The sequence below is a fragment of the Struthio camelus genome, chromosome 38, assembly GCF_040807025.1.
Source record: "Struthio camelus isolate bStrCam1 chromosome 38, bStrCam1.hap1, whole genome shotgun sequence".
NCBI lineage: Eukaryota > Metazoa > Chordata > Aves > Struthioniformes > Struthionidae > Struthio > Struthio camelus.
Genome location: NC_090979.1, coordinates 91282 through 115830, shown reverse-complemented (window position 1 = coordinate 115830; position 24549 = coordinate 91282). Strand labels below are relative to the sequence as shown.

The 24549-nt window shown below is 73.5% G+C and overlaps 4 protein-coding genes across 10 annotated transcripts; all 4 read left to right on the top strand.

The window, feature by feature from the left end:
- The first annotated feature begins 459 nt into the window (after positions 1 to 459).
- Positions 460 to 6590, top strand: SYP (synaptophysin). Its single transcript, XM_068924205.1, has 7 exons — positions 460 to 568; positions 1510 to 1575; positions 2308 to 2432; positions 3341 to 3539; positions 4054 to 4245; positions 4934 to 5234; positions 6452 to 6590. The coding sequence occupies exons 1-6, from the start codon at positions 551 to 553 to the stop codon at positions 5231 to 5233; spliced, it is 900 nt and encodes a 299-aa protein (XP_068780306.1). The 5' UTR covers positions 460 to 550; the 3' UTR covers position 5234; positions 6452 to 6590.
- A 748-nt stretch (positions 6591 to 7338) lies between these two features.
- EMD (emerin) lies at positions 7339 to 12658 on the top strand. The gene is made up of 9 exons (XM_068924221.1): positions 7339 to 7411; positions 9579 to 9663; positions 9813 to 9884; positions 10313 to 10366; positions 10444 to 10506; positions 10606 to 10677; positions 11457 to 11518; positions 11614 to 11663; positions 11763 to 12658. The coding sequence occupies exons 2-9, from the start codon at positions 9582 to 9584 to the stop codon at positions 11983 to 11985; spliced, it is 678 nt and encodes a 225-aa protein (XP_068780322.1). The 5' UTR covers positions 7339 to 7411; positions 9579 to 9581; the 3' UTR covers positions 11986 to 12658.
- Positions 12659 to 12870: 212 nt separating this feature from the next.
- ATP6AP1 (ATPase H+ transporting accessory protein 1) lies at positions 12871 to 19124 on the top strand. Of its 3 annotated transcripts, XR_011137192.1 has the most exons (11): positions 12871 to 13027; positions 13316 to 13442; positions 14365 to 14439; positions 14905 to 15098; positions 15520 to 15560; positions 15637 to 15722; positions 16201 to 16457; positions 16744 to 16791; positions 17605 to 17839; positions 18333 to 18624; positions 18656 to 19124. XR_011137192.1 is itself a non-coding variant. In XM_068924084.1 (10 exons), exons 1-10 carry the CDS (start codon positions 12942 to 12944, stop codon positions 18540 to 18542), a joined length of 1359 nt encoding a protein of 452 aa, XP_068780185.1. In that variant the 5' UTR covers positions 12871 to 12941; the 3' UTR covers positions 18543 to 19123. The 3 variants fall into 3 exon arrangements, 2 of the variants coding, with proteins under 2 accessions (XP_068780185.1, XP_068780186.1); XM_068924084.1 differs by having other exon boundaries at positions 18333 to 19123; XM_068924085.1 differs by lacking the exon at positions 14905 to 15098 and having other exon boundaries at positions 15431 to 15560; positions 18333 to 19123.
- Positions 19125 to 19515: 391 nt separating this feature from the next.
- FAM50A (family with sequence similarity 50 member A) lies at positions 19516 to 23566 on the top strand. Of its 5 annotated transcripts, XM_068924088.1 has the most exons (13): positions 19516 to 19808; positions 20088 to 20172; positions 20271 to 20370; positions 20678 to 20805; positions 20881 to 20963; positions 21094 to 21160; positions 21334 to 21395; positions 21497 to 21573; positions 21908 to 21962; positions 22053 to 22101; positions 22366 to 22436; positions 23204 to 23314; positions 23388 to 23566. In XM_068924088.1, the coding sequence occupies exons 1-13, from the start codon at positions 19698 to 19700 to the stop codon at positions 23394 to 23396; spliced, it is 1008 nt and encodes a 335-aa protein (XP_068780189.1). In that variant the 5' UTR covers positions 19516 to 19697; the 3' UTR covers positions 23397 to 23566. The 5 variants fall into 5 exon arrangements, with proteins under 5 accessions (XP_068780189.1, XP_068780191.1, XP_068780190.1 ...); XM_068924090.1 differs by lacking the exon at positions 23204 to 23314; XM_068924089.1 differs by lacking the exon at positions 21908 to 21962 and having other exon boundaries at positions 19527 to 19808; positions 22061 to 22101.
- The last annotated feature ends 983 nt before the right edge of the window (positions 23567 to 24549 follow it).

Sequence of the window (24549 nt, the reverse complement as noted above, 5' to 3'; positions counted from 1 at the left end):
GCGCTGCCCAGGCCCCAACATGGTGCTGCCCCAGGCGTCGAGGCTCGCCAGGCCCCAACATGGCGCTGCCCAGGCCCCAACATGGTGCTGCCCCAGGCGTCGAGGCTCGCCAGGCCCCAACATGGTGCTGCCCCAGGCGTCGAGGCTCGCCAGGCCCCAACATGGCGCTGCCCAGGCCCCAACATGGTGCTGCCCCAGGCGTCGAGGCTCGCCAGGCCCCAACATGGCGCCTGCTCAGGCCCCAACATGGCGCTGCCCCAGGCGTCGAGGCTCGCCAGACCCCAACATGGCGCCTGGCCGCGCAGCAGCCTCAGCGCGCCACTTCCGCCCTTCTCCGCGGGGGCCGCGCCGCCGTGCCCTCCGCGCATGCGCAGCCGCCTCTCCCACGCGCGGGCGCGCACGCGAGCGCTGTTGGGAGGGGGGAGGAGGAGGGGGGCTGTTCCCGCCCGGCGCTGCCCCTCCCGCCGCCGCGGCGCGCGCGCGCTCGCGGCTGTTCCCGCCCGGCGCCGCTCCCCCCCCTGCCGCGCTGCGTCTCCCCGAGCCCGCAGCGATGGAGGTGCTGAACCAGGTGAGCGCGGCCCCCCCGGCCCCCCCGGCCCCCCGGCCCCCGGCAGCGCCCGCGGGGGGGCACCTCCACCGGGGGGGGGTCTTTGCACCGCGGGGTTCACTTGCACACGGGGGGGGGATTTAATTGCAGCAAGGGGTTAATTGCACGGGGGGGGGGTATTGCACTGAGGGGGGGTTAATTGCACGGGGGGTATTGCAACGGGGGGTGTTAATTGCACGAAGGGGGGGGTATTTAGTTGCACCCGAGAGTTAATGGCACAAGGACAATTTAATTGGTGGGGGGTTAATTGCGTGGGGAGGGGGGCTGATTTACAGGGAGGGGGTGCAATTTGTGCTGGGAGGGGGTGCAATTTGCGGGGGGGGGCAAGTTGTGATTGCAGCGGGGGTGGATTTGATTTGCGGGGGGGGAGGTGGACTTCTCCTGGGATTTGCACCCGGGGGGGGTTATTTGCATAGGGGTGGGCACGTTTCACTGCCTGGGGGGGGAGTATTTGTCCGGGGGGGGTATTTACCGCAGGGGGGGGTCAGTTGCATGGGAGGGGGTTAGATTCGCACCCGAGCCAGGGATGCAATTTGCGGGGGGGTGCATTGCAGGGGGTATTTGCCCCAGGGGGGAGTATTTGCCCCGGGGGGGGGTTGCAGCAGCCGCTGTGGTGGGTGGGGGGGATGCCGCAGCGCGGGGGGGGCCGCATTTTCCAGCGGGGGGGGGATGATGATGCAGCACTGCGCCTCGGGGGGGGCAGCCGAGCCCCCCCCCCCGGACCCCTCTGGGCGGGGGGGGCGTGGTATGACGTCAGCACAGCGTCAGGCGTGAGGTCACACCCAGCCCCGAGGCGCAGCGCCCCCTGGAGGGCGCCCCCGGCCCCTCGGCCTGGCAGGGGACGCCCGGACGCCGGGGCCCCCCCGGACGCCGGGGCCCCGGGCTGAGGATCTGTCCCGCAGCTGGTGGCCGGGGGCCAGTTCCGGGTGATCAAGGAGCCACTCGGCTTCCTGAAGCTGCTGGAGTGGGTGAGTGACCCCCCCAGACCCCCCCGGCCCCCAGATCCTGCTCGGACCCTCTCAGACCCCCCCAACCCCCCCCAATCACCTCCTGGATCCCCTCTGCCCCCCTAGAGCCTTTCCAACTCCCCTAAATGTCCCCAGGACCCCCCTGACCCCCCATAGCTCCCCCCCAGGAGGAGGACCTACATCCCCTAGACCCCCCCCAGGACCCCCCCCGATCCCCCTGATTTCTCTTGAGCCCCAAAGATCCCCTCAGTTCCCCCAGCTATCCCCAATTTCCTCTGACCCCCCCACCCAGATCTCCCCAGGGCCTCCTGGATCCCCCCAATTCTCCCTGAGCCCCACAAGATCCCCCCAGGACCCCCGGAGTCCTCTAATTCCCCCAAGCTCCTCTAGATCCCTTTGATCCTCCCCTGAACCCCCCCAGATCCCACCCGGACCATCCCAGACCCCCCCCACATCCCCTGAGCCCCCCCCAGTTCCCCCTAGATCCCCCCAGACCCCTCCCAGCCCCCTAATTACCCTGAACCCCCCTATATCCCCCCAGGACCCTCTAGACCCCCCCCAATTCCCCTCAACCCCCTCCCGAAGCAGCTGCCGATCTGGGTCATCCCAGTCTAATCCTGGGATTAACGAGGCGGGGGGGTAACGAACGTGGGCTCTGCCCATCCGGGGGTGGGGGGGACGACCCCCCCCGCTGCCCCCTGTCACCCCTCCTGTCCCCCCCCCCCCCCCCAGCTCTTCTCCATCTTCGCCTTCGCCACCTGCGGCAGCTACTCGGGCTCCTTCCGCCTGAGCGTCGAATGTGCCACCCGCAACGAGAGCAACCTCAACATCGCCGTCGACTTCGGCTACCCCTTCAGGTGCGCCGCCGGGGGGCCGCGGGCCCCTGCGCCCCCTCGGGGGGCACTGCACCCCCCTACGAACCACCCGCAGGGATGCTGCGGGCCCTTACGTGCCATCTGGGAGGTGCTGCGGGCCCATACGTGCCATCTGGGAGGTACCACAGACCCACAGATGCCATCTGGAATGATGCTCCAGGTCCATATAGAGCGCTGGGGGGATGCTCCAGACCCATAGGCACCAACTGCGGTAGCTCCTAGTGCCCATATGGGGCACTGAGCAGATGCTGCAGACCTATATGTACCAACTGGGGACGCTACGGTCCCATATGGGGCAGTAGGGGGATGCTGCAGACCTATACGACCCAGCCTGGCATGCTATAGACCTGTATGTGTTCTCTGGGGTGATCCTGCAGGTCTGTATGCACCAGTCTGAGATGCTCTGGGTCCATAGGGACCATTTGGGGAGAAGCTCCAGGCCCATAGGGACCAGCCAGGGATGCTCCAGACCCACATGGACCATGTGCGGAAATGGACCATTTGGGGAGAAGCTCCAGACCCATAGGGACCATTTGGGGAGAAGCTCCAGGCCCATAGGGACCAGCCAGGGATGCTCCAGACCCATAGGGACCATTTGGGGAGAAGCTCCAGGCCCATAGGGACCAGCCAGGGATGCTCCAGACCCATAGGGACCATTTGGGGAGAAGCTCCAGGCCCATAGGGACCAGCCAGGGATGCTCCAGACCCATAGGGACCATTTGGGGAGAAGCTCCAGGCCCATAGGGACCATGTGGGGAGACGCTACGTGCAGTGGGGAGGATGCTGGTCCCCGTGTCCCGCCCCAGGCCGCGTGGCGGGTGCCCTGGGGGTGCCCTGGGGGCGGGGGGCCGGTGGCGGGGGCCGGCGCTAGCCCGCTGCGGGTGCCGCAGGCTGCACCAGGTGTACTTCGTGGCCCCCACGTGCCAGGGCGCGGGGCAGGAGAAGGTCTTCCTGGTGGGCGACTACTCATCGGCGGCCGAGTTCTTCGTCACCGTGGCCGTCTTCGCCTTCCTCTACGCCCTGGGCGCCCTCGGCGTCTACCTCTTCCTCGACAGCAAGTACCGGGAGAACAACAAAGGGCCCGTCATCGTGAGTGGGGGCACCGGGAGGGTGGGGGACGTGGGGGGGACACGGCATGGGGGGCTTGGGGCATGGGGGGACAAGACACGGGGGGCTTGGGGACATGGGCATGGGGGCCACAGGGATGGGGGGGCTTGGGGATATGGGACAAGACATGGGGGGCTTGGGGACGTGGACATGGGGGGACGACACTGGGGGGCTTGGGGACATGGAAGATGTGGGGCAGGACATGGGGATGGGGCATGGGAACATGGACAAGAGATGGGCACAGGGACATGGGGATGGGGGGCAGAAGGATATGGGGGACATGGGGCAGCTGGGCACGAGGATGTGGGGACAGGGCAAGGGGGAGTGAAGAGGACATGACATGGGGGACAGGACGTGGGGGCACGGGGACGTGGGGGCACGGGGACGTGGGGGTGGGGGGGACATGACACGGGGGAGGTGGGACAGGACGTGGGACGGGGGGAGGTGGGACACGGGGACACGGGGGGCCGGTGGTGAGGGGCGCCCCCGCCGGCAGGACCTGGTGGCCACGGGGGTGCTGGCCTTCCTGTGGCTGGTGAGCTCCTGCGCCTGGGCCAAGGCGCTGGCCGACGTCAAGGAGGCGACGGCGCCCGCCGGCGTCCTGGCCGAGCTGCCGGGCTGCCAGCGCCCCGGCGCCCGCTGCCGCGGCCTGCGCGCCCCGCTCACCTCCGGCCTCAACACCTCCGTGGTGAGCCCCTATAGCCCCCTATAGCGCCCCTCGAGCCCCCCTACGGACCCCTCTCGTCCCCTATGGCCCTGTTGGGCTGCCAGCGTCCTGCTCCCCTCTGGACTCAACACCTCCGTGGTGAGCCCCTATAGCCCCCTATAGCGCCCCTCAAGCCCCCTACGGACCCCTATAACCCCCCCATGGGCCCCTACGGACCCCTATAGCCCCCTATGGCCCTGCTGGGTTGCCAGTGCCCCGCTCACCTCTGGCTCACCTCCGTGTTGAGCCCCTACGGACCCCTATGGTGCCCCTATAGCCCACTATGGTGCCACCGGGCTCCCCTGGGACCTATAGCCCCCCCCCCAAGCCCCCCACAGTGCTCCCGGGGGACCTATAGCACCCCTATGGTCCCTCATGGTGGTCCCCTGGGATCCTTGCAGCCTCCCCCCCACACACTGTAGCACCCTTGGGACCTATGGCCCCCACAGTGCTCCCCCAGGGTCTATAACACCCTTGGAGCCCCCCCATAGAGCTCCCCCCAGGACCTATAGCACCCCTATAGGCCCCCATAGCAGTGCTCCAGGACCTATAGCACCCCTAGAGCTCCTGCAGAGCCCCAGGACCTATAGCAGCCCCGCAGCCCCCCCCACCCCCTCCAGCCCCCCCGGTGCCCCATAGGCGGCCCCCTATAGCGCGGCCCCCCCCGCAGGTGTTCGGCTTCCTCAACCTGGTGCTGTGGACGGGCAACATCTGGTTCGTGTTCAAGGAGACGGGCTGGGGGGGCCCCTGGGGCCGCGGCCCCCCCGCGGGGGCCCCCGAGAAGCAGGCGGCCCCCGAGGGCTACGGCCCCGGCGGGGGGGGCTACGGGCAGCCCGAGGGCGGCTACGGGCAGCCCGGCGGCTACCAGCCCGACTACGGCCAGGGGGGCTACGGCCCGCCGGGGGGGTACGGCCAGCCCGAGGGGGGCTACGGCCAGGGCGCCCCCACCTCCTTCGCCAACCAGATGTAGGGTGAGTGGGGCTGCGGGGGGGGGCGCTGGGGTGCCCCACGTAGGGCTCTGGGGGGCAGTCGGGGGTGCCTGGGGGGGCTGGGGTGCCCCCATGGGGGTTTAGGGGGCAGTGGGGGGAGCTGGGGTGCTCCACGTAGGGGTCTGGGTGCCCCCATGGGGGTTTAGAGGGCATTGGGGGGGGCTGGGGTGCCCCACATAGGGGTCTGGGTGCCCCCATGGGGGTTTAGAGGGCATTGGGGGGGGCTGGGGTGCCCCACATAGGGGTCTGGGTGCCCCCATGGGGGTTTAGGGGGCATTGGGGGGAGCTGGGGTGCCCTACATAGGGGTCTGGGTGCCCCCATGGGGGTTTAGGGGGCATTGGGGGGAGGTGGGGTGCCCTACATAGGGGTCTGGGTGCCCCCATGGGGGTTTAGGGGGCAGTGGGGGGGGCAGGGGTGCCCCACGTAGGGGTCTGGGTGCCCCCATGGGGGTTTAGGGGGCGGGGGGGGCAGGGGTGCCCCACATAGGGCTCTGGGGGGCAGTCGGGGGTGCCTGGGGGGGCTGGGGTGCCCCCATGGGGGTTTAGGGGGCAGTGGGGGGGGCTGGGGTGCCCCACATAGGGGTCGGGGGTGCCCCCATGGGGGTTTAGGGGGCAGTGGGGGGGGCTGGGGTGCCCCACGTAGGGGTCTGGGTGCCCCCATGGGGGTTTAGGGGGCAGTGGGGGGAGCTGGGGTGCCCCACATAGGGCTCTGGGGGGCAGTCGGGGGTGCCTGGGGGGGCTGGGGTGCCCCCATGGGGGTTTAGGGGGCATTGGGGGGGGCTGGGGTGCACCACATAGGGGTCTGGGTGCCCCCATGGGGGTTTAGGGGGCAGTGGGGGGGGCTGGGGTGCCCCACGTAGGGCTCTGGGGGGCAGTCGGGGGTGCCTGGGGGGGCTGGGGTGCCCCCATGGGGGTTTAGGGGGCATTGGGGGGGGCTGGGGTGCACCACATAGGGGTCTGGGTGCCCCCATGGGGGTTTAGGGGACAGTGGGGGGGGCTGGGGTGCCCCACATAGGGGTCTTGGGGACAGTGGGGGGGGCTGGGGTGCCCCACATAGGGGTCGGGGGTGCCCCATGGGGGTTGGGGTGCCATGGGGGGCAGCCTTGGGGGGCTGGGGTGGCGTCGTGGGTCTGGGGTGCCCCACGGGGGTCGGGGTGCCGCCGTGGGTCGGGGTGCCACTGACGGCCTCTCTCCCGCAGGTCCCCCCCCGCAGCAGGGGGCGCCGAGCCCAGGAGCTGCCCTGGGGGGCAGGGGGCGGGGCCTATGGGGGCGGGGTGGCCCCGCCCCCTCTGTCTGCACCTATGGTGTCTGTGGGGCCTGCCCCATAGCCTGCCCCACAGCCCCGCGGCCTGCCCCATAGCCCTGTCCTTAGCCCCACGGCCTGCCCCATAGCCCTGCCCCATAGCCCTACAGCCTGCCCCCTTGCCCTGTGCCATAGCCTCGTGGCCGGCCCCACAACCCTGCCCCACGGCCTGCCCTGTGGCCTGCCCCGTAGCCGTGCCCCACGGCCTGCCCCACGGCCCCGTGGCCTGCCGCGCAGCCCTGCCCCACGGCCGTGCCGCCCCCCCTGCCCCCCAGCCCGGTGTCTGTCTTGTGCCGTGATCGTGACGTCTGGGGCCCCGGCGCCCCCCGGCCCGCCGTGGGGCAGGGTGGGGGGGGTGGGGGGGGGCGCGACCCGCCGGCCCCACGGAGGGAATAAACGAGGAGAAACGAGCCCGGCCCGCGTCCTCCTTGGGGGGGGTCTGCCCCACACGTGTGGGGCTGGGCTGGGGGGGGGGGCCGGGGCCCCCGCCCGGCAGGAGCCCAGGCGTCCGGGAGCCTCCCGTCCTCCTCACCCCGAATGGGCCCAGGCGTCCGGGCCCTGCCCTATATATGTGGGGGAGAGGGGGCTGCCCCATAGCGCCGGGTGGGCCCGGAGGGGCGTGGCCCCGCTGAGAGCACGCCCCTTGGTGGGCTTGGCCACGCCCCCGATAGGTTTGGCCCCGCCCCCGGCGTCCTGTCCGCGGCCTGGCGGGCTGACCCCGCCCCCCGCTCGAGCTGACCCCGCCCCCCGCTCGAGCTGACCCCGCCCCCGCTCGAGCTGGCCCCGCCCCCCGCGCGCTGGCCCCGCCCCCCTGAGTCACTTCCCTTCGCGCGCGCGGCCTGGACGCAGGAGCGAGGTACCGGGACCCCCGAGCGGCGCCGGGCCCGGCCCTCGGGGGGCCCCACGGCCCTGCCCCATAGCCCCGGGGGGCCCCGTCCCCCCACGGCCCTGCCCCATAGCCCCGGGGGCCCTGTCCCCCCACGGCCCTGCCCCATAGCCCCGGGGAGCCCCACGGCCCTGCCCCATAGCCCCGGGGGCCCCTGTCCCCCCACGGCCCTGCCCCATAGCCCCAGGGAGCCCCACGGCCCTGCCCCATAGCCCCGGGGGCCCTGTCCCCCCACGGCCCTGCCCCATAGCCCCGGGGAGCCCCACGGCCCTGCCCCATAGCCCCGGGGGGCCCTGTCCCCCCACGGCCCTGCCCCATAGCCCGGGGGGCCCCACGGCCCTGCCCCATAGCCCCGGGGGCCCCTGTCCCCCCACTGCCCTGCCCCATAGCCCCGGGGAGCCCCACGGCCCTGCCCCATAGCCCCGGGGGCCCCTGTCCCCCCACGGCCCTGCCCCATAGCCCCGGGGAGCCCCACGGCCCTGCCCCATAGCTCCGGGGGCCCCTGTCCCCCCACGGCCCTGCCCCATAGCCCCGGGGAGCCCCACGGCCCTGCCCCATAGCCCCGGGGGCCCCTGTCCCCCCACGGCCCTGCCCCATAGCCCCGGGGAGCCCCACGGCCCTGTCCCATAGCCCCGGGGGCCCCTGTCCCCCCACGGCCCTGCCCCATAGCCCCGGGGAGCCCCACGGCCCTGCCCCGTAGCCCCGGGGGCCCCTGTCCCCCCACGGCCCTGCCCCATAGCCCCGGGGAGCCCCACGGCCCTGCCCCATAGCCCCGGGGGCCCCTGTCCCCCCACTGCCCTGCCCCATAGCCCCGGGGGGGCCCATGTCTCCCCATGTCCCCTCATGTCCCTGCCCCATAGCCCCGGGTGGCCCCGTGGCCCTGTCCCATAGCTCCAGGGTGGCCCCATGTCCCCTCATGTCCCTGCCCCATAGCCCCGAGGGGGGCCTGTGTCCCCTCATGTCCCTGCCCCATAGCTGCAGCATGGCCCCCTCTCCCCCCACGTCCCCCACATCCCTGCCCCATAGCCCCGGGGGGGCCCCTGTCCCTGTCCCCTTCCCTGTCCCGCCAGCCGCCCCCCGTCCCCGTCCCGCAGCCTGCTCCGCGCCCGTCCCCCCGCGTGTCCCCGTGTCCCCCCACATCCCCCCCGCGTGTCCCCCCATCCCCGTGTCCCCCCACGTCCCCCCGGTGTCCCCACATCTCCATGTCCCCCCACGTCCCCCTGCGCGTCCCCACATCCCCGTGTCCCCCCATCCCCGTGTCCCCCTCGTGGGTCACCTCGTGTGTCCCTACGTCCCCATGTCCTTACATACCTGTGTCCCCCCGCATGTCCCCTCCGCGTGTCCCCACATCCATGTGTCCCCCGCCCCCGTGTCCCCCCACGTGTCCCCCCATGTGTCCCCACATCCCCGTGTCCCCCCGCGTCCCCCCGTCCCCGTGTCCCCCCGCGTCCCCACATCCCCGTGTCCCCCCGCGTGTCCCCCCGCGTGTCCCCCACGTCCCCGTGTCCCCCCGCGTGTCCCCACATCCCCGTGTCCCCCCGCATGTCCCCCACGTCCCCGTGTCCCCCCGCGTGTCCCCACATCCCCTTATCCCCCCGCGTGTCCCCCCGTCCCCGTGTCCCCCCGCGTGTCCCCCCACGTCCCCGTGTCCCCCCGCGTGTCCCCACATCCCCGTATCCCCCCGTGTGTCCCCCCGCGTCCCCGTGTCCCCCCGCGTGTCCCCCCGTGTGTCCCCCACGTCCCCGTGTCCCCCCGCGTGTCCCCACGTCCCCGTGTCCCCCCGCGTCCCCCGTCCCCGTGTCCCCCCGTGTCCCCACATCCCCTTATCCCCCCGCGTGTCCCCACATCCCCGTGTCCCCCCACGTGTCCCCCACGTCCCCGTGTCCCCCCACGTGTCCCCCCGTCCCCGTGTCCCCCCGCGTGTCCCCCGCGTCCCCGTGTCCCCCCGCGTGTCCCCCCGCGTGTCCCCCCACGTCCCCGTGTCCCCCCGCGTGTCCCCACATCCCCGTATCCCCCCGTGTGTCCCCCCGCGTCCCCGTGTCCCCCTGCGTGTCCCCCCGTGTGTCCCCCACGTCCCCGTGTCCCCCCGTGTGTCCCCCACGTCCCCGTGTCCCCCCACGTCCCCGTGTCCCCCCAGGCCATGCAGAGCTACCGGGGCCTCACGGACAAGGAGCTGCTGGAGAAGCTCAAGAGCTGCCGCATCCCGCACGGCCCCGTCGTGGGTGCGGGCCGGGGCGCGGGGGGCGCGGGGTGGGGGGGCCGGGCGTCCGGGGGGGGGGCCGGGGGGCTCCTGCGATGGGGCTCCTGGCCGTGGGGGGTGCCGTGGGGCAGGGGGTCCCAGGGGTCCTGACCCCCCGCCCCGGCCCCCCAGGCTCCACGCGGAAGCTGTACGAGAAGAAGGTCTACGAGTACGAGACGCAGCGGAGCCGCGTGGGGGGCGGCGGTGAGTGGGGGGGTCCTGGGGGGCTGGGGCAACCGGGGGGGGGCGTGGGGCACCCTGGGGGGCTCCGGGAGCCCAGGGGGGCAGTGGGGTCCTGGGGCGCTGGGGGACCGCAGGGGGGTAACTGGGGTCTTGGGGGGTCCCAGGGGGCTGGGGGGGCCACGGAGAGGTGGGGAGGGACCCCAGGGAGCTGTGGGGGGGCCATGGGGGGGCTCCGGGACCCCAGGGAGGCAGTGGGGTCCCAGGGGGGCAACTGGGGTCTTGGGGGGGCCACAGGGAGCCAGAGGATCCTGGGGGGACTGTGCAGGTCCCTGGGGGGTGTTGGGGGGCAGGGGGTCCTGAGGGGCCCCTGGGGGGCCAAAGGGACCCCGGGGGGGCAATGGGGCTCCCGGGGGGACACCACTCCCCCCAGTGACGCTGTGTCCCCCCAGACCCCGGCTCCTCGGAGACCTTCATGCAGGAGTCGTACCAGGGCCCGGAGGAGGGTGAGTGGGGCTGGGGGGGTCTGGGGGGTCCGGGGGGGCCCAGTGCCCCCCACTGACCCCCACTTGCTGCCCCCCAGACCTTGGCAGCCCCTCGTGGTCCTACCTGAGAGAGCCGCGGTGGGAGCACCGCTTCCGGGACGGTGAGGGGCCGGGGGCGCTGGGGGGGCCGGGGGGGACTGGGAGGCGCTGGGAGGCACTGGGGGGACGGCAGGCCAGCCCCCCCAAAACCTGCCCCCCAGATCCCAGCCCCACCCGGACCCACACGCGGCAGTTTTACGATTTCCCCGAGCAAGAGGACGAGAGCAGCTACGGTGAGGGTTGGGGGGGGGGTCAGGGATGGGGGGGGCCTGGGGGATCCGGGGGGGGGAGGTTGGGGTCCCTGGGGGGGTTGAGGGGACCCTGGGAGGGTTTGGGGTCCCTGGGGGGCATTGTGGGAGCCCCAGGGAGGGTTTGGGGTCCCTGGGGGGGTTGAGGGGGCCCTGGGGAGGGTTTGGGGTCCCTGTGGGACGTTGTGGGAGCCCCAGGGAGGGTTTGGGGTCCCTGGGGGGGTTGAGGGGGCCCTGGGGAGGGTTTGGGGTCCCTGTGGGACATTGTGGGAGCCCCAGGGAGGGTTTGGGGTCCCTGGGGGGGTTGAGGGGGCCCTGGGGAGGGTTTGGGGTCCCTGGGGGACATTGTGGGAGCCCCAGGGAGGGTTTGGGGTCCCTGGGGGGGTTGAGGGGGCCCTGGGGAGGGTTTGGGGTCCCTGGGGGACATTGTGGGAGCCCCAGGGAGGGTTTGGGGTCCCTGGGGGGGTTGAGGGGGCCCTGGGGAGGGTTTGGGGTCCCTGGGGGACATTGTGGGAGCCCCAGGGAGGGTTTGGGGTCCCTGGGGGGGTTGAGGGGGCCCTGGGGAGGGTTTGGGGTCACTGGGGGGTCGTGGGAGCCCTGGTTTGGGGGTCCCTGGGGGGGCTGGGGTGCTGGTCGGGGGCTCAGAGGAGTGGAGGCTGCCTGGGGGGTACCGCGGGGTGGGAATGGGGCTGGGGGGGAGCATGGGGGGCACAGGGGCCGTCGGGGTCCCCGTCCCCCCGTTTCTCACCCGCTCCCCCCCCCAGACGCCGCAGCTGACGACCTGCCCCCCCAGGAATACGAGCGCCCGGCCCGCGCCCGCCAGCCCGTGAGTGGGGGTCGGGGTGGGGGCGTTTGGGGGGCAAAACTGGGGTGGGGGGGGCCGCTGGGGATCCCACTGACCCCCCCCCCACGCCGTTGCAGATCGGGGAGCGTTTCCGGGCCCCCCCCAGCCTGACGGAGCCGGAGGAGAGGTAGGTTGGGGGGGGATGAGCCGGGGGGGGGGGGGACGTGAGGTGGGTCGGGGGCATACCCCCCCCCGTACTCACCCCACATCCCTCCCCTCCCCGCAGGCCCCGCCGGCCCTGGGGGGGCTCCGCGGGGGCCCCGCTGCGCCTGGAGCCCCGGCAGGCCATCCGGCCCCCCCGGGCGCCCCCTGCCGCCCCCCCGGCCGGGGGCCGCATCCTGCCGCTGGGGGCGCAGCTGGCCGTCTTCGGGGCCCTCGTCGCCTTCCTGCTCTACGTCTACTTCGGGCTCCAGGGGGGGCGGCCCCCCGCCCCCGGCATGCAGGGCTGAGCCCCCCCCGCCCCCCCAGATCCTCTCGGCGTCGCCCCCCGGGATCCCACGGCGGGGTCCGCAGCCCTCCTCCGGGAGCCTCGGCGCTCCCACGGACCCCCAAGTCACTGGAGCTCCCCCAAGCACCCCCAGATCCCCCTGGGCCCCCAGACCCCCCAGGGATCCCCCTGCCTCCCCCTGGGATCCCCCAACCCCCCCAGCCCCCTCTGGGACCTCCCTGGGCCCCCAGACCCCCCAGGGATCCCCCTGCCTCCCCCTGGGATCCCCCAACCCCCCCAGCCCCCTCTGGGACCTCCCTGGGCCCCCAGACCCCCAGGGATCCCCCAGATCCCCCCCAGGACCCCATATACCCCCTAGGCCCCCCCACTCCCCTTGCCCCCGGCCCCCCAGGGCCCCCTGCGGCCCCATAGCGGATGTCCGCCCCCCCCCCACCCAGGGACGTGGGGCCGGGCCCCCCACCCCTGTGCCAACACTTGGTGCCCCCAGCTATGGGGCAGCCCCCCACCTCGGGGGTCCCGGCCCCCCAGACGGCAGCTCCGGCCCCCCCGCACTGCACAGCGCCCCGGGGGGGCTGTTCCCCCCTCCCCCCGGCCGTGGGGCAGGGAAGGGGGGTGTCGTCCCCCCCCCCGGGCCGGGGGGCCCCGGGACCCCCAATAAAGGCGGAGCGTTTGTACGGGCTCGTGTGGGTCCTTGGGGGGGCGCTGCGGGCGGGGGGGCGGGGTTGGGTGGGGCCCCGGGCCCCGCCCCCGCGCGCTGATTGGCCGCCGCGCGGCCGGCGGCGCCTCGCGTTGGCGCCCCGCCCGCCGCCAGCCCATTGGCAGCGCCGCCTGCCGCGCCGCCATTGGCTGCACCGCCGCCCAATGGGAGGCCGCGGCCCCGCCCGCTGAGGAGGGGGCGGGCGGAGCCGGCAGCGGGCGGATTGCGGACTGCGGACCGCGGCGGGGACTGCGGGCAACATGGCGGCGGCGGCCTTGGCGCTGGCGCTGGGCCTGGCGCTGGCCCGGGCGGAGCAGGTGCCGCTGCTGGCCTGGTCCAGCCACAGGTGGGGGCGGGATCGCGGTCGCGGTCGGGGCGCCCTGGGCCGGGGGGGCCCTGCCAGCAGGGATCCCCCGAGGGGTCTGCCGGGGGCCGCGGCGGGCGGGCGGGCGGGCGGGGGGGGGGCTCCGCTGGTGGCCGGGGGCGGGTCGCTGGGGTGATCTGGGCCGGGGGGGGGGTGGGTGGGGGGGACCCGGCTGGGGGGCGGGGGGGGGTGTTGTGGGAGCGGGACCCCCCCCCGCCGCCGCAGCCGCAGCCGGCGGATCCCCCCCGCTGAGCGGCGGATCCCGCGCAGCTCCCTGTGGCCCCCCCCGGCCGACAGCTACGAGGGGCACGTGGTGACGGAGGGGCAGCTCCGGGCCCTGCTGGCCCCCGCCCTGGAGCGCGGCCCCCACAACGTCCTGCTCTTCCTGCAGGAGAAGGTGAGGGGGATCCCCCGCCCCCCCCCCGGGATCCACTGCCGCCCAGGACCCCTCCCCCCCGGCCCCTCCTTTCCCCTGCAGGCGGATCCCCCGGAGAGGTTCCCCCCCCCAAAAAAAAGACCCCCCCCTCATTCTCCCATTTAATTGCAGTCCCGGGGGGGGGTTCTCTGTTGCCCCCCTCAAAGGGATCTGCCTGCCCCCCCCCAAAGGGCCCCCACTGGGATCCCTGGGATCTCTTCTCAAAGGGATCTCCCCCCTGTTCTCCCCCCAGGCGTTCCCTCCTTATTTCTCCCCTTGAGAGATCCCTCTGTTCCCCCCCCCCCGGGATCCCTCTGTTCCCCCCCCCCGGGATCCCTCTGTTCCCCCCCCCCGGGATCCCTCTGTTCCCCCCCCCCGGGATCCCTCTGTTCCCCCCCCCCCGGGATCCCTCTGTTCCCCCCCCCCGGGATCCCTCTGTTCCCCCCCCCCGGGATCCCTCTGTTCCCCCCCCCAGGATCCCTCTGTTCCCCCGCACTGGGATCTCTCTGTTCCCCCCCCAGATCCCCCATTTCCCCCTCCAAAAGGAGCCCCCCTATTTACCTATTTTATATCTTGATGGAACTGCTATTTCCTCCCATTAGCCTTCCCCCCCGAGCCCCCCCAAGTGATCCTGTCCCCCCTGTGGGACCCTCTGCCCCCCCAGACCTCCCCACCCTTTCCCACCTCTCCGGGATCCCCCCCAAAGCCTCCTGCCCCCCCCAATCCCCGTCGCTCCCCCCCACCGCTTGGCAGAAAAGGGGAAGCGGATCCCTCCCCCCCCCCCCCCCCCGACAGCAGCGGCGCGTGACGGTGACTGTCCCCCCCCGCGGGGCATAGTCACCCTTCCAGGGGGGTGAGGGGCAGGGTGCCCCCCCCACTGATGTCCCCCCCCGCCTCCCCCCAGCTCAGCGTCGAGGACTTCACGGCCTACGGGGGGGTCTACGGCAACAAGCCTGACAGCGCCTTCCCCAACCTCGAGGTGGGGGGCGCCCGGGGGGGCCCTCGGGGGGCTGGGGGCTGGGAGGGGTCCCTATGGGGCTGGGGAGGGGTCTCTGGGGCATGGGGGGGGTCCTGGGGGGCTGGCAGGGGGGGATGTGGGGCTGAAGGAGGGGTCTTTGGAGCATGGGGGGTTCCTGTGGGGCTGGGGGGGGAATATGAGGCTGAAGGAGGGGTCTCAGGGCAGGGGGGTTCCTGTGGGGCTGGGGGAGATCATGTGGGGCTGGGGGGAGTCTCTGGAGCAGGGGGATCCTGTGGGGCTGGTGGAGGGGTCTCTGGAGCAGGGGGGTCCTATGGGGCTGGGGAGCATTGGGGGGGACGTGGGGGGCTGGCAGGGGTTATGGGGCTCAGGAGATGTGGGGCTTGGGGGGGTCTGCGGGCAGTGCTGGGGGTGGGGGCTCGGGGGGTGCCATGGGGCTGCCCCCTAACCACCGTCCCACCCCCACAGGGGGCTCTGGGGGGGGCCCCGTCGTCGCTGGTGCTGCCGGCGGTGGCCGGGGGGGCGGCGGGGGCCCTGCCCCGAATGCTGGCCCAGGCCCTGGGGGCCGCCCCACTGCGGGTGGACGGGGCCGCCCTGCGCCAGCTGCGCCTCAACGCCAGCCTGCCCGCCCTGCTGCTGGTGCGCCTGCCCCACACCGCCGGGTACGTGCCCCATAGCCGCCCCACGGCTGCCCCATAGCTCCGTGTGGGGCACCTGTGCCCACCACAGCTAGTTGTGCCCTCCCTGCCCGCCCTGCTGCTGGTGCGCCTGCCCCACACCGCCGGGTACGTGCCCCATAGCCGCCCCACGGCTGCCCCATAGCTCCGTGTGGGGCACCTGTGCCCACCACAGCTGCTTCCCTACTCCCTGCCCGCCCTGCTGCTGGTGCGCCTGCCCCACACCGCTGGGTACGTGCCCCACGGCTGCCCCACAGCGCTCTGTAGCCATCGCACGGCTGCCCCATAGCTCTCCGTGGGGCGTCTGTGTCCACCAGGGTCGGTTGTCCCCTCCCTGCCCCACCCCGCTGTGCCCCACACCTGCTGCTCTGCCCCACGGCCCCGCACTGACTCCGTCCCCCCGCAGCTCCAGTCTCATGGCTCCCAAGGAGGTGCTGACCAGCAACGGTGAGTGGGGCAGGCCGGGGGGGCGGGGGGGGCGCCGTGGGGCTGCCCCACAGGCTGATGCCCCCCTGCCCCACAGATGAGATCATGGGGCAGGTGCTGAGCGCCCTGAAGGAGGAAGACGTGCCCTACACGGCTCTGCTCACCGCCCTGCGGCCCTCCCGCGTGCGTACCTGCCCCACGGCGCCCCGCAGCCCAGCCCCACGGGGCCCTGCAGCCCCCCAGCCCAGCCCCATGGCGCCCCATAGAGCTTTACGGCCTTCCAGCATGGTCCTATGGGGTCCTGTGACCCCCAGCCCAGCCCCACGGTGTCCCACGGGGCTCTGCAGCCCTCCCGCCGGGCCCCATGGGGTCCCATGGCCCCCAGCCCAGCGCCATGGGCCCCCAGCCTGCCCCACAGTCCCCCAGCCCAGCCCCACAGGACCCTCCTGCACCCCAACTTGGCCCCATGGGACAAAATGCCCCCCCAGTCCTGTCCCCTGGCTCAGCCCTGTGGTGCCCCTGTGCCCCCCCGCTCTGCCCCATGGCCCCTGTCAGCCCCCTGGGCACCTCCCGCCCTCCCGGGCGCCCCCCAGCCCCCAGGTGCCTCCTGCCCCCCGGCTGTGCCCCCGAAGCCCACTTTGCCCCCGCGCCTGCCCCCCAGGTGCTGCGGGACGCCCCGGGGCCAGCGGCGGCGGTGGGGCCGGGCCGGCAGCTGCTGCAGCGGGAGGAGGCCGGGGGGGCGGCCGAGGTGCCCCCCCCGCTGCGCTGGCCCCCCAGCGGCACCCCCCAAATCCTGCTCTGGGCCAGCAACTTCACCGTGGCCTACGAGGAGGAGGAGCAGGACCTGACGGCCCGCACCTTCGGGGCCGGCGCCTCCGTCGACCTCGGGGGCTCCTCCTGGGACCCCCAGGAGGCCAGGTGGGGCTGGGGGGGAGTTGGGGTCCTCCTGGGGGGCCTAGGTGGGGCTGGAGGGGATTTGGGGTCCTTCTGGGGGTCCTGGGAGGGGAGATTGGGGTCCTCCTGGAGGGGCTGGGGGGGAGTTGGGGTCCTCCTGGGGCCCTGGGATGGACTAGGGGGGCATTTGGGGTCCTCCCAGGGGGCCCAGGTGGGGCTGGGGTCCTCCTGGGTGTCCCAGGGGGGCTGGGGGAGATTGGAGGAGTTGGGTGGGGGTCCCCAGGACCAGCGTCTCCCCCTTTTCCTCCAGGCTGGTGATGAAATACGACGGCGTTTTTAGGGAAACGCTGACCATCACGTGAGTGTGGCGGAGAGGGGAGGGGGGCTATGAACCGCGGGGGGGGGGAATGGGGGGTCCCGTGGGGGGAATCGGGGGGTCCTGGGGGGTTGGAGACTCCTGGGGGTCTCGGGGTGTCCTGGGGAGGGGGCAATTGGGGGGGACGGGGAGAGGTTTGGGGGGAGGACTGAGGTCCTGGGAGGTCACCAGGGGTGTAAGAGGGGGGTTGAGGGTCTGGGGGGAGATTGGGGAGTCTGGGGGGGGGTTGAGGGTCCCTGGGGGATGGGGAATCTGGGGTCCCTGGGGGATTGGGGGGGTCTTGGAGGGGTCTGGGGTCCGGAGGGGCGGGTTCAGGAGGATCTGGGGGGAGGGATGGGGAGTCCTGGGGGGTATTGGGGTGTCCCAGGGGGGATTGGGGAGGGTCTCTGGGGGAATTGGGGGGCCCTGGGGGAGTTCAGTGGGATCAGAGGTCTGGGGGGGGTCCTTGGGGGTATTGGGGGGGTCAGGGGTCCTGGGGGAAGATCGGGGGTGCTGGCAGGTGTCGGGGGGTCCTGGGGGGGGTTGGGGGGTGCTGGCTGGTGTCAGGGGGTCCTGGGGGGGGATCGGGGGTGCTGGCTGGTGTCGGGGGGTCCTGGGGGGGGATCAGGGGTGCTGGCCGGTGTGGGGGGGTCCTGGGGGGATCGGGGTTGCTGGCCGGTGTCGGGGGGTCCTGGGGGGGGTGGGGGGCGCTGGCCGGTGTCGGGGGGTCCTGGGGGGGTGGGGGGCGCTGGCCGGTGTCGGGGGTCGCGGGGAGGTGTCGCTCCGTGCGCCCCCCGACGCCGCCTCCCCCCCCAGGCTGGTGCTGCGGCAGGCGCTGTTCGCGGTGTCGGGGCGCCGCTGGGGGTGGCTGTCGGAGGTGGGGGTGGCGCTGGGGGGGGCGCCGCGGGGCACCTTCAACGGCTCGGGGGTGGCGGCGCCCACGCCGCTGGGCTGGCGCTGCGGGCGCCTGGCCGCCCCCGGGCCCCTGCTGGTGCCCCGCAGCCCCGGCGACCCGGCCGCCCGCTGGCGCCTCCTGCTGCAGGGCCTGCAGGTAGGGCCGGACGCCTGGGCCCCTCGCGCCGGGGGGCCCCCCGCGGTCCCCCGGGGGGGGCCGGACGCCTGGGTCCCCTGTAGGGGTGGGCACCCTGGGGAGGGACTGGACACCTGGGTCCCTAGCGTGGGTGGGCACCCTGGGGGGGTCCTTTAGGGGGGCCCGGACACCTGGGTCCCTAGTAGAGGTGGGCACTGGGGGGGAGCAGGACGCCTGGGTCCCCTGAAGGGGTGGGTACCCTGCGGGGGTCCTTTGGGGGGCCCGGTCGCCTGGGTCCCCAGTGGGGGTGGGCACTCTGGGGGGGTTCCTTGGGGGGCCCGGACGCCTGGGTCCCCAGTGGAGGTGGGCAGTGGGGGGGGGAGCAGGACGCCTGGGCCCCTCTGGGGACATCAGCCGCAGCCCGCTCGCGGGGTTTTTCCAGGCTGCCCGTGTGCGCCCCCCGGACGCCTGGGCCCCCCCCGTCGCTCACTCCGCGCCCCCCCCCCCCCCGCAGGTGCAGGCGTTCAACGTGACGGGGCCGGCGTTCGGGGCGGCCAGCGACTGCGCCGGGTTCTTCGCGCCGGGCGTGTGGATGGGGCTGGTGACGGGCGCCCTGCTGCTGGGCGGCCTGGGCTACGGGCTGCACATGCTGCTGGGGCTGCGCACCATGGACCGCTTCGACGACCCCAAGGGGCCCAGCATCGCCGTGCCCCAGAGCGAGTAGGGCCGCCGGCCGCCCCCCGGCCTCCGCGGGCTGCCCCCGGGGACCCTGAGCCCACTGGGGGCTGCCCCGTAGAGAGCCCGGGGTGCCTGGGGCTGCCCCGCGGGGACCCCGAGGTGCCCGGGACCTGCCCCATAGAGACCCCGGGGTGCCCCACGGGGATCCCCATCCTGGGGGCTGCTCCGTGGGGACCCCGAGGTGCCCAGGACTTGCCCCATAGAGACCCAGGGTGCCTGGGGGCTGCCCCACTGGGATCCCCCTCCTGGGACCTGCCCCATAGGGAGGCTGTGGGGCCTGGGAGCTGCCCCCTAGGCCCCCCCCAGGCCAGGGCACTGCCCCCTACGGACCGTGTGCCCTCTGGGGGGCTGCCCCATAGGGATCCCTGGGGGCCCGAGCCACCCCTCCGTGCCCTGTGGGGCTGCACTGCGCTCCCCTGCCCCATAGGGTCCCCCTGCCCATCCCCTGCTCCTGTGGGGCAGAGGGACCCCCCCCCCGCACTCCCTATTTATTGCCCCCCCCCCCATCCCGTGTGTGTTGCTGGACAATAAACCTGCTGCTGCCCCCCCCCCCCCCCCCGCGTTGTGCTTGGGGGGTGGGACTCTTTGTCGCGGCGGAGGGATCCGGGGAGGCGGGGCGGGACTCGTTGTGGGCGGAGGGATCCGGGGGGCGGGACTCGTCGTGGGCGGAGGGATCCGGGGGGCGGGGCCGAGACTCGTTGTGGGCGGAGGGATCCGGGGGGCGGGGCCGGGACTTGTTGCAGGCGGAGGGATCCGGGGGGCGGGTCTCCCCCAGTTCCCCCAGCCCATCCCAGTCCTCCCAGTCTCCCCCAGTCCCTCCAGTCCCCCCGCAGGTTCGCAGCCGTCAGCAGCTGGTCCCGGCCCGCCGACGAGGGCAGGGCGCGCGCTGGGCGGGCGCGGACTGATGACGTCTTCGCCCCCCCTTCCCTGGGCGGGCCGCGGTTGATGGTGGGCGGGGCGGGGCGGGGCTGGCGCGCGGGGATGACGCGCGGCGGCGCGCGGCTGTGACGTCCTTCCGGCGTCTGCTCCGGCTGCGGCCGCCGCTCCGGCTCGGTCCCGGGACCGCGCGTCGCCGCCGCCGCCGTCACCGCTCGCGTCACCGCCCGGCGGGTCCCCGCTGCCCCCCGCGACCCCCGCGGCCATGGCGCAGTACAAGGGGGCGGCGAGCGAGGCCGGCCGGGCCCTGCAGCTCATGAAGAAGCGCGAGCGGCAGCGCGAGCACATGGAGCAGATGCGGCAGCGCATCGCCGAGGTGCGGGGGGGTCTGGGGGGCCTAGGGGGGGCCGGGGGGAGCCTGGGGCTGCCCCTGGGGGTCCTGGGGGGGAGCCTGGGGCTGCCCCTGGGGGTCCTGGGGGTCTGGGGGGGAGCCCGGAGCTGCCCTTGGGGGTCTGGGGGGGAGCCCGGAGCTGTCCTTGGGGGTCTGGGGGTCTGGGGGGGAGCCCGGGGCTGCCCTTGGGGGGTCTGGGGGGGAGCCCGGGGCTGCCCTTGGGGGTCCCGGGGTTGGGGGTCCCAACGCCCCCTCCGCCCGCAGGAGAACATCATGAAGTCCAACATCGACAAGAAGTTCTCGGCTCACTACGACGCCGTCGAGGCCGAGCTCAAGTCCAGCACCGTGGGTGAGCGCGGGGGGAGGGCCCGGGGGGCCCCGGCGTCCGGGCGGGCCCCTCCCCCGCCGCCAGGGGCTCAGGCCGGGTCCCCCCCCACCCCCCCCCAGGGCTGGTGACCCTCAACGACATGAAGGCGAAGCAGGAGGCGCTGGTGAAGGAGCGCGAGAAGCAGCTGGCCAAGAAGGAGCAGTCCAAGGAGCTGCAGCTGTGAGTGACCCCCCCCACCAGACCAGCGTGACCGGTGAGGGTCTCCCGGCAGCCCCAGTGCGCCCAGTACGACCAGTAAGAGCTGCCCGGCAGTCGCAGTTAGATGTTCGGCGAGCCCAGCGGGAGGGCAGGGCAGTTACGTCGCGCATAGACGCGCTTCGCCCGGTTTGCCCCGTTCCCCCAGTCTCTCCTGTCCCCAGTCTGCTTAGGAAAGGAACGCCGAGATTACAGCACCCCCAGTTTGCCCAGTACCCCCAGTTTGGGCAGCCCCCAGTGCTCCCAGTGCCCCCAGTATGCCGTGCTGCAGGAAGCTGGAGCGGCTGCGGGAGCGGGAGCGGAAGCAGGAGGAGAAGCGGAAGATCTCCAGCCTCTCCTTCACCCTGGACGAGGGCGAGGAGGAGGAGGAGCGCGAGGAAGAGGAGCCTGAGAAGGACGGTGGGTCTGGGGGCGCTGGGGGGGGGGCTGTGGGTCAGGCTGGGGCTGACCTTGCCCCCCTCCCCTCCCCCCCAGCCACAGAAGAGCCCCCCAAAAAGCGGAAATTGGGCAAGAACCCGGACGTGGACACCAGCTTCCTGCCTGACCGGGACCGCGAGGTACCTGGGGACCCAGGCGTCCGGGTGCCCCGCGTTGCCCCACACGCACCGCTGGGGGGATGTGTGTGGGGGGGGGGATGTCTCGGCCCCCCTGGGGACCCAGGCGTCCGGTTTGCTCCCCCCCCGGCAGGAGGAGGAGAACCGGCTGCGGGAGGAGCTGCGCCAGGAGTGGGAGGCCAAGCAGGAGAAGATCAAGAGTAAGGGGGGGGGGTTCAAAGGGGGGCAGTTTGGGGGGCTGGGGGGTTGGAGGGACAGATCTGGGGCCTGGGGAGGGGGCTGAAAGAAGCTAGGGAGAAGATTTGGGGGGCTGGGGGGGCAGTTTGTCCCCCTCAACCCCCAATCTGCCCCCTGGTTTTGCCCCCCCCTGCAGACGAGGAGATCGAGATCACGTTCAGCTACTGGGACGGCTCTGGGCACCGGCGCACAGTGAAGGTCCGGGGGGGCTGGGGGGGCCCGGGGAGTGTTTGGGGTCCCTGGGGGGGCATAATTGGGGGTTCCCCCCCCGTGCCCCTCACCCCAATCCCCCCCCCCAGATGAAGAAGGGCAACACGATGCAGCAGTTCCTGCAGAAAGCCCTGGAGATCCTGCGCAAGGACTTCAGCGAGCTGCGGTGGGCTGGGGGGGGTCTGGGGGGGGGCTGAGACTCCCAAGTGGGCTGGGGGGGCTCAGGGGGTGTCTGAGGGGGGCCTTTGGGGGGGGCAGATCAGTTGGGGGGGTTGGAGAGGCTCGGGGAGGGGGTGAGGGTGGTTGGGAGGCTGGAGGGGTCTGGGGGCATGTGGGGAGGGGTCCTGGGGGGGCACTGGGACGGTTTCAGGGGGCTTTGGGAAGGTCACGGGGTTTGGGGATCCCATGGGGTCTGGAGGGGCCTGGGGGGGGGTCAGGGGTGTCCCTAGGGTTTGGGGCACCCCTGGGGGGGGGTTGGGGGGCTGACAGCGTCCCCCCAGGTCGGCGGGGGTGGAGCAGCTCATGTACATCAAGGAGGACCTGATCATCCCCCACGTGAGTGTCCCTGTCCCCCCCCATCCTGCCCCACGGGGGGCCCTGAGGGGGTCGGACCCCCCACACTAACGAGCTGTTCCCCCCCCCCAGCACCACAGCTTCTACGACTTCATCGTCACCAAAGCCCGGGGCAAGAGCGGTGAGTGACACTTGCGTCCCCAAAGAGGGGGGGCACATCTGGGGGGGCCAGCAGTATCCCTAAAAGCCAGCTGTGTCCCCGGGGGGGGGGGGGGTGCACGTGTCCGTGGGGCGCAGCTGCGTCTCCAGCGGGGTGGTTCTGCCCCCAGCAGGGACAGACGCGTCCCCAGGAGGGGTCCTGGGGACAGCGGGGGCTGGCTGTGTCCCCACAGGGGGTGGGGGGGCTGCGACGTCACCGTCCCCCGTGTCCTCTCCCCCCCCCCAGGGCCCCTGTTCAACTTCGACGTCCACGACGACGTGCGGCTGCTGAGCGACGCCACCGTGGAGAAGGACGAGGTGGGGGGACGCCCCACTGCCCCCCAACCCGGCCCCACGGCACCCCAGGGGTACCCCCAGGCACCCAGCCCGGCCCCATAGCACCCACAGCCCCCCCCAGGCGCCCAGCCCCGCAGACCCCCCTGGGCACCCAGTCTGGCCCTATAGCACCCACAGACCCCCCCCCCCCCCCCAGGCACCCAGCCCGGCCCTGAAGACCCCCCTGGGCACCCAGTCTGGCCCTATAGCACCCACAGACACCCCCCCCCCCCGGCACCCAGCCCGGCCCCAAAGACCCCCCTGGGCACCCAGCCCGGCCCCATAGCACCCACAGCCCCCCCCAGGCACCCAGCCCCGCAGACCCCCCTGGGCACCCAGCCCGGCCCCATAGCACCCACAGCCCCCCCCAGGCACCCAGCCCCGCAGACCCCCCTGGGCACCCAGTCTGGCCCTATAGCACCCACAGATTCCCCCCCAGGCACCCAGCCCGACCCCGCAAACCCCCCTGGGCACCCAGTCTGGCCCTATAGCACCCACAGACACCCCCCCCAGGCACCCAGCCCTGCCCCACAGACCCCCCTGGGCACCCAGTCTGGCCCTATAGCACCCACAGGCCCCCCCCCCCCACCCCCCAGCCCGGCCCCACAGCCCCCCGCCCCGGGCACTGGCCTGGCCCCATAGCGCCCCGCAGACCGCCCTGGGCAGCCAGGCCGGCCCCCCAGCCCCCCGGCGGGCGCCCCGGGCCCCGCGGCCCCCCGCTGACGGTGTGCCCCGGCCGGCGGCGGCAGTCGCACGCGGGCAAGGTGGTGCTGCGCAGCTGGTACGAGAAGAACAAGCACATCTTCCCGGCCAGCCGCTGGGAGCCCTACGACCCCGAGAAGAAGTGGGACAAGTACACGGTGAGGGGCGCAGCCGGGGGGGGGGCGTGGGGTGGCTCCCCCCCTCCCCTAACTCTCTCCTTCTCTCTTCCAGATCCGATGAGGCTGCGGGACCCCCAAGGACCCCCCACGCCTGTCCCCACGGCTCCTCGCTCAGCCCCAGCTCCCCCCCCGGTGTCTGCTGGGGGGGGTCCGGCTGGGCTGGGGGGGGCCCTGTTGCTCCCCCCGAGCTTTTACTGTCGCCACCAGGGTGTAATAAAGGTCCTGAGCGCCCCCCCGCCCCGAAACCCGGCTCTGCGGGTGGCCTCCCCCTGCCGGGGCGTCGCGCTGGGTGGGGGGACGAGAGCCCGGGCGTGCGCGAACCTTGCACGCCCCTCGTGCGTGTGGGGCGTGGGGGGGGGGTGTGCAACCTCCCCCCCATCCGCAGCTGCTTTGCGCACACGTAGTGCTGCCCCCATGCATTGCGCGGACTTGTGCGCGCTCCTGCTGGGGCAGGGTGCTCCGTGCCGCCCCGTGCGTTGGTGCAGGGGGTTTTACGCACTCCTGTGCACGCACGTGTGGGTGCACAGGTGCTTTGCACGTCCCTGTGCATGCACGTAACACAGCACAGCTGCTTTGCATGCCCCGTGCTCTGCACCCTCCCACCCATGCAGTGCAGCACAGGTGCTTTGCATGCCCCTATGCTTGCACCCACGGGTGTTTTGCACCTCCCTGCGCATGCACACCCCGGTGCACCGGTGCTTTGTAGCCCCCCGCGCGTGCACCCACTGGTGTTTTACACCCCCCCACCTGCGCACGGCTGTTTGCACCCTGGTCCGGCGCGCGGCGGGGGGCTTCGCGCGCGCCCCTCGCGCCCCGTGGGCGGGGCCTGCCGGGACGAACCATTCCTGCCCGGGAGGGGGGGGTGGCGGAGGAGGGTCGCTTCCACCCCCCCTGTTATGTGGCTGGAACCGCGGTGGTCGCACCTTCCCCCCCCGCCCCTTCCCGCGCGGTGGTTCCGCCCGCGGTTAAAGGGTCCGCGCGGGGGGGGCGGGGCGCAGTCGGGGCGGCGCAGCCGGAGCGGCCGGTACCGGTGGCGCATCGTGCTGGGGGGGGGGACCCCGGGGCCATTTTGGGGAGGGGGCTTCGGCACCGGGGGGGGGGGAAGAGGGTGTCACTTCAGGGGGGGCTTTGCCAAGGGCGGGGGCAGTTGGGGGGGGGCTCGGCCGAGGGGGTGCCGTTTTGTGAGGGGGCTTTGTCACGGGGGGGGCTTTTAA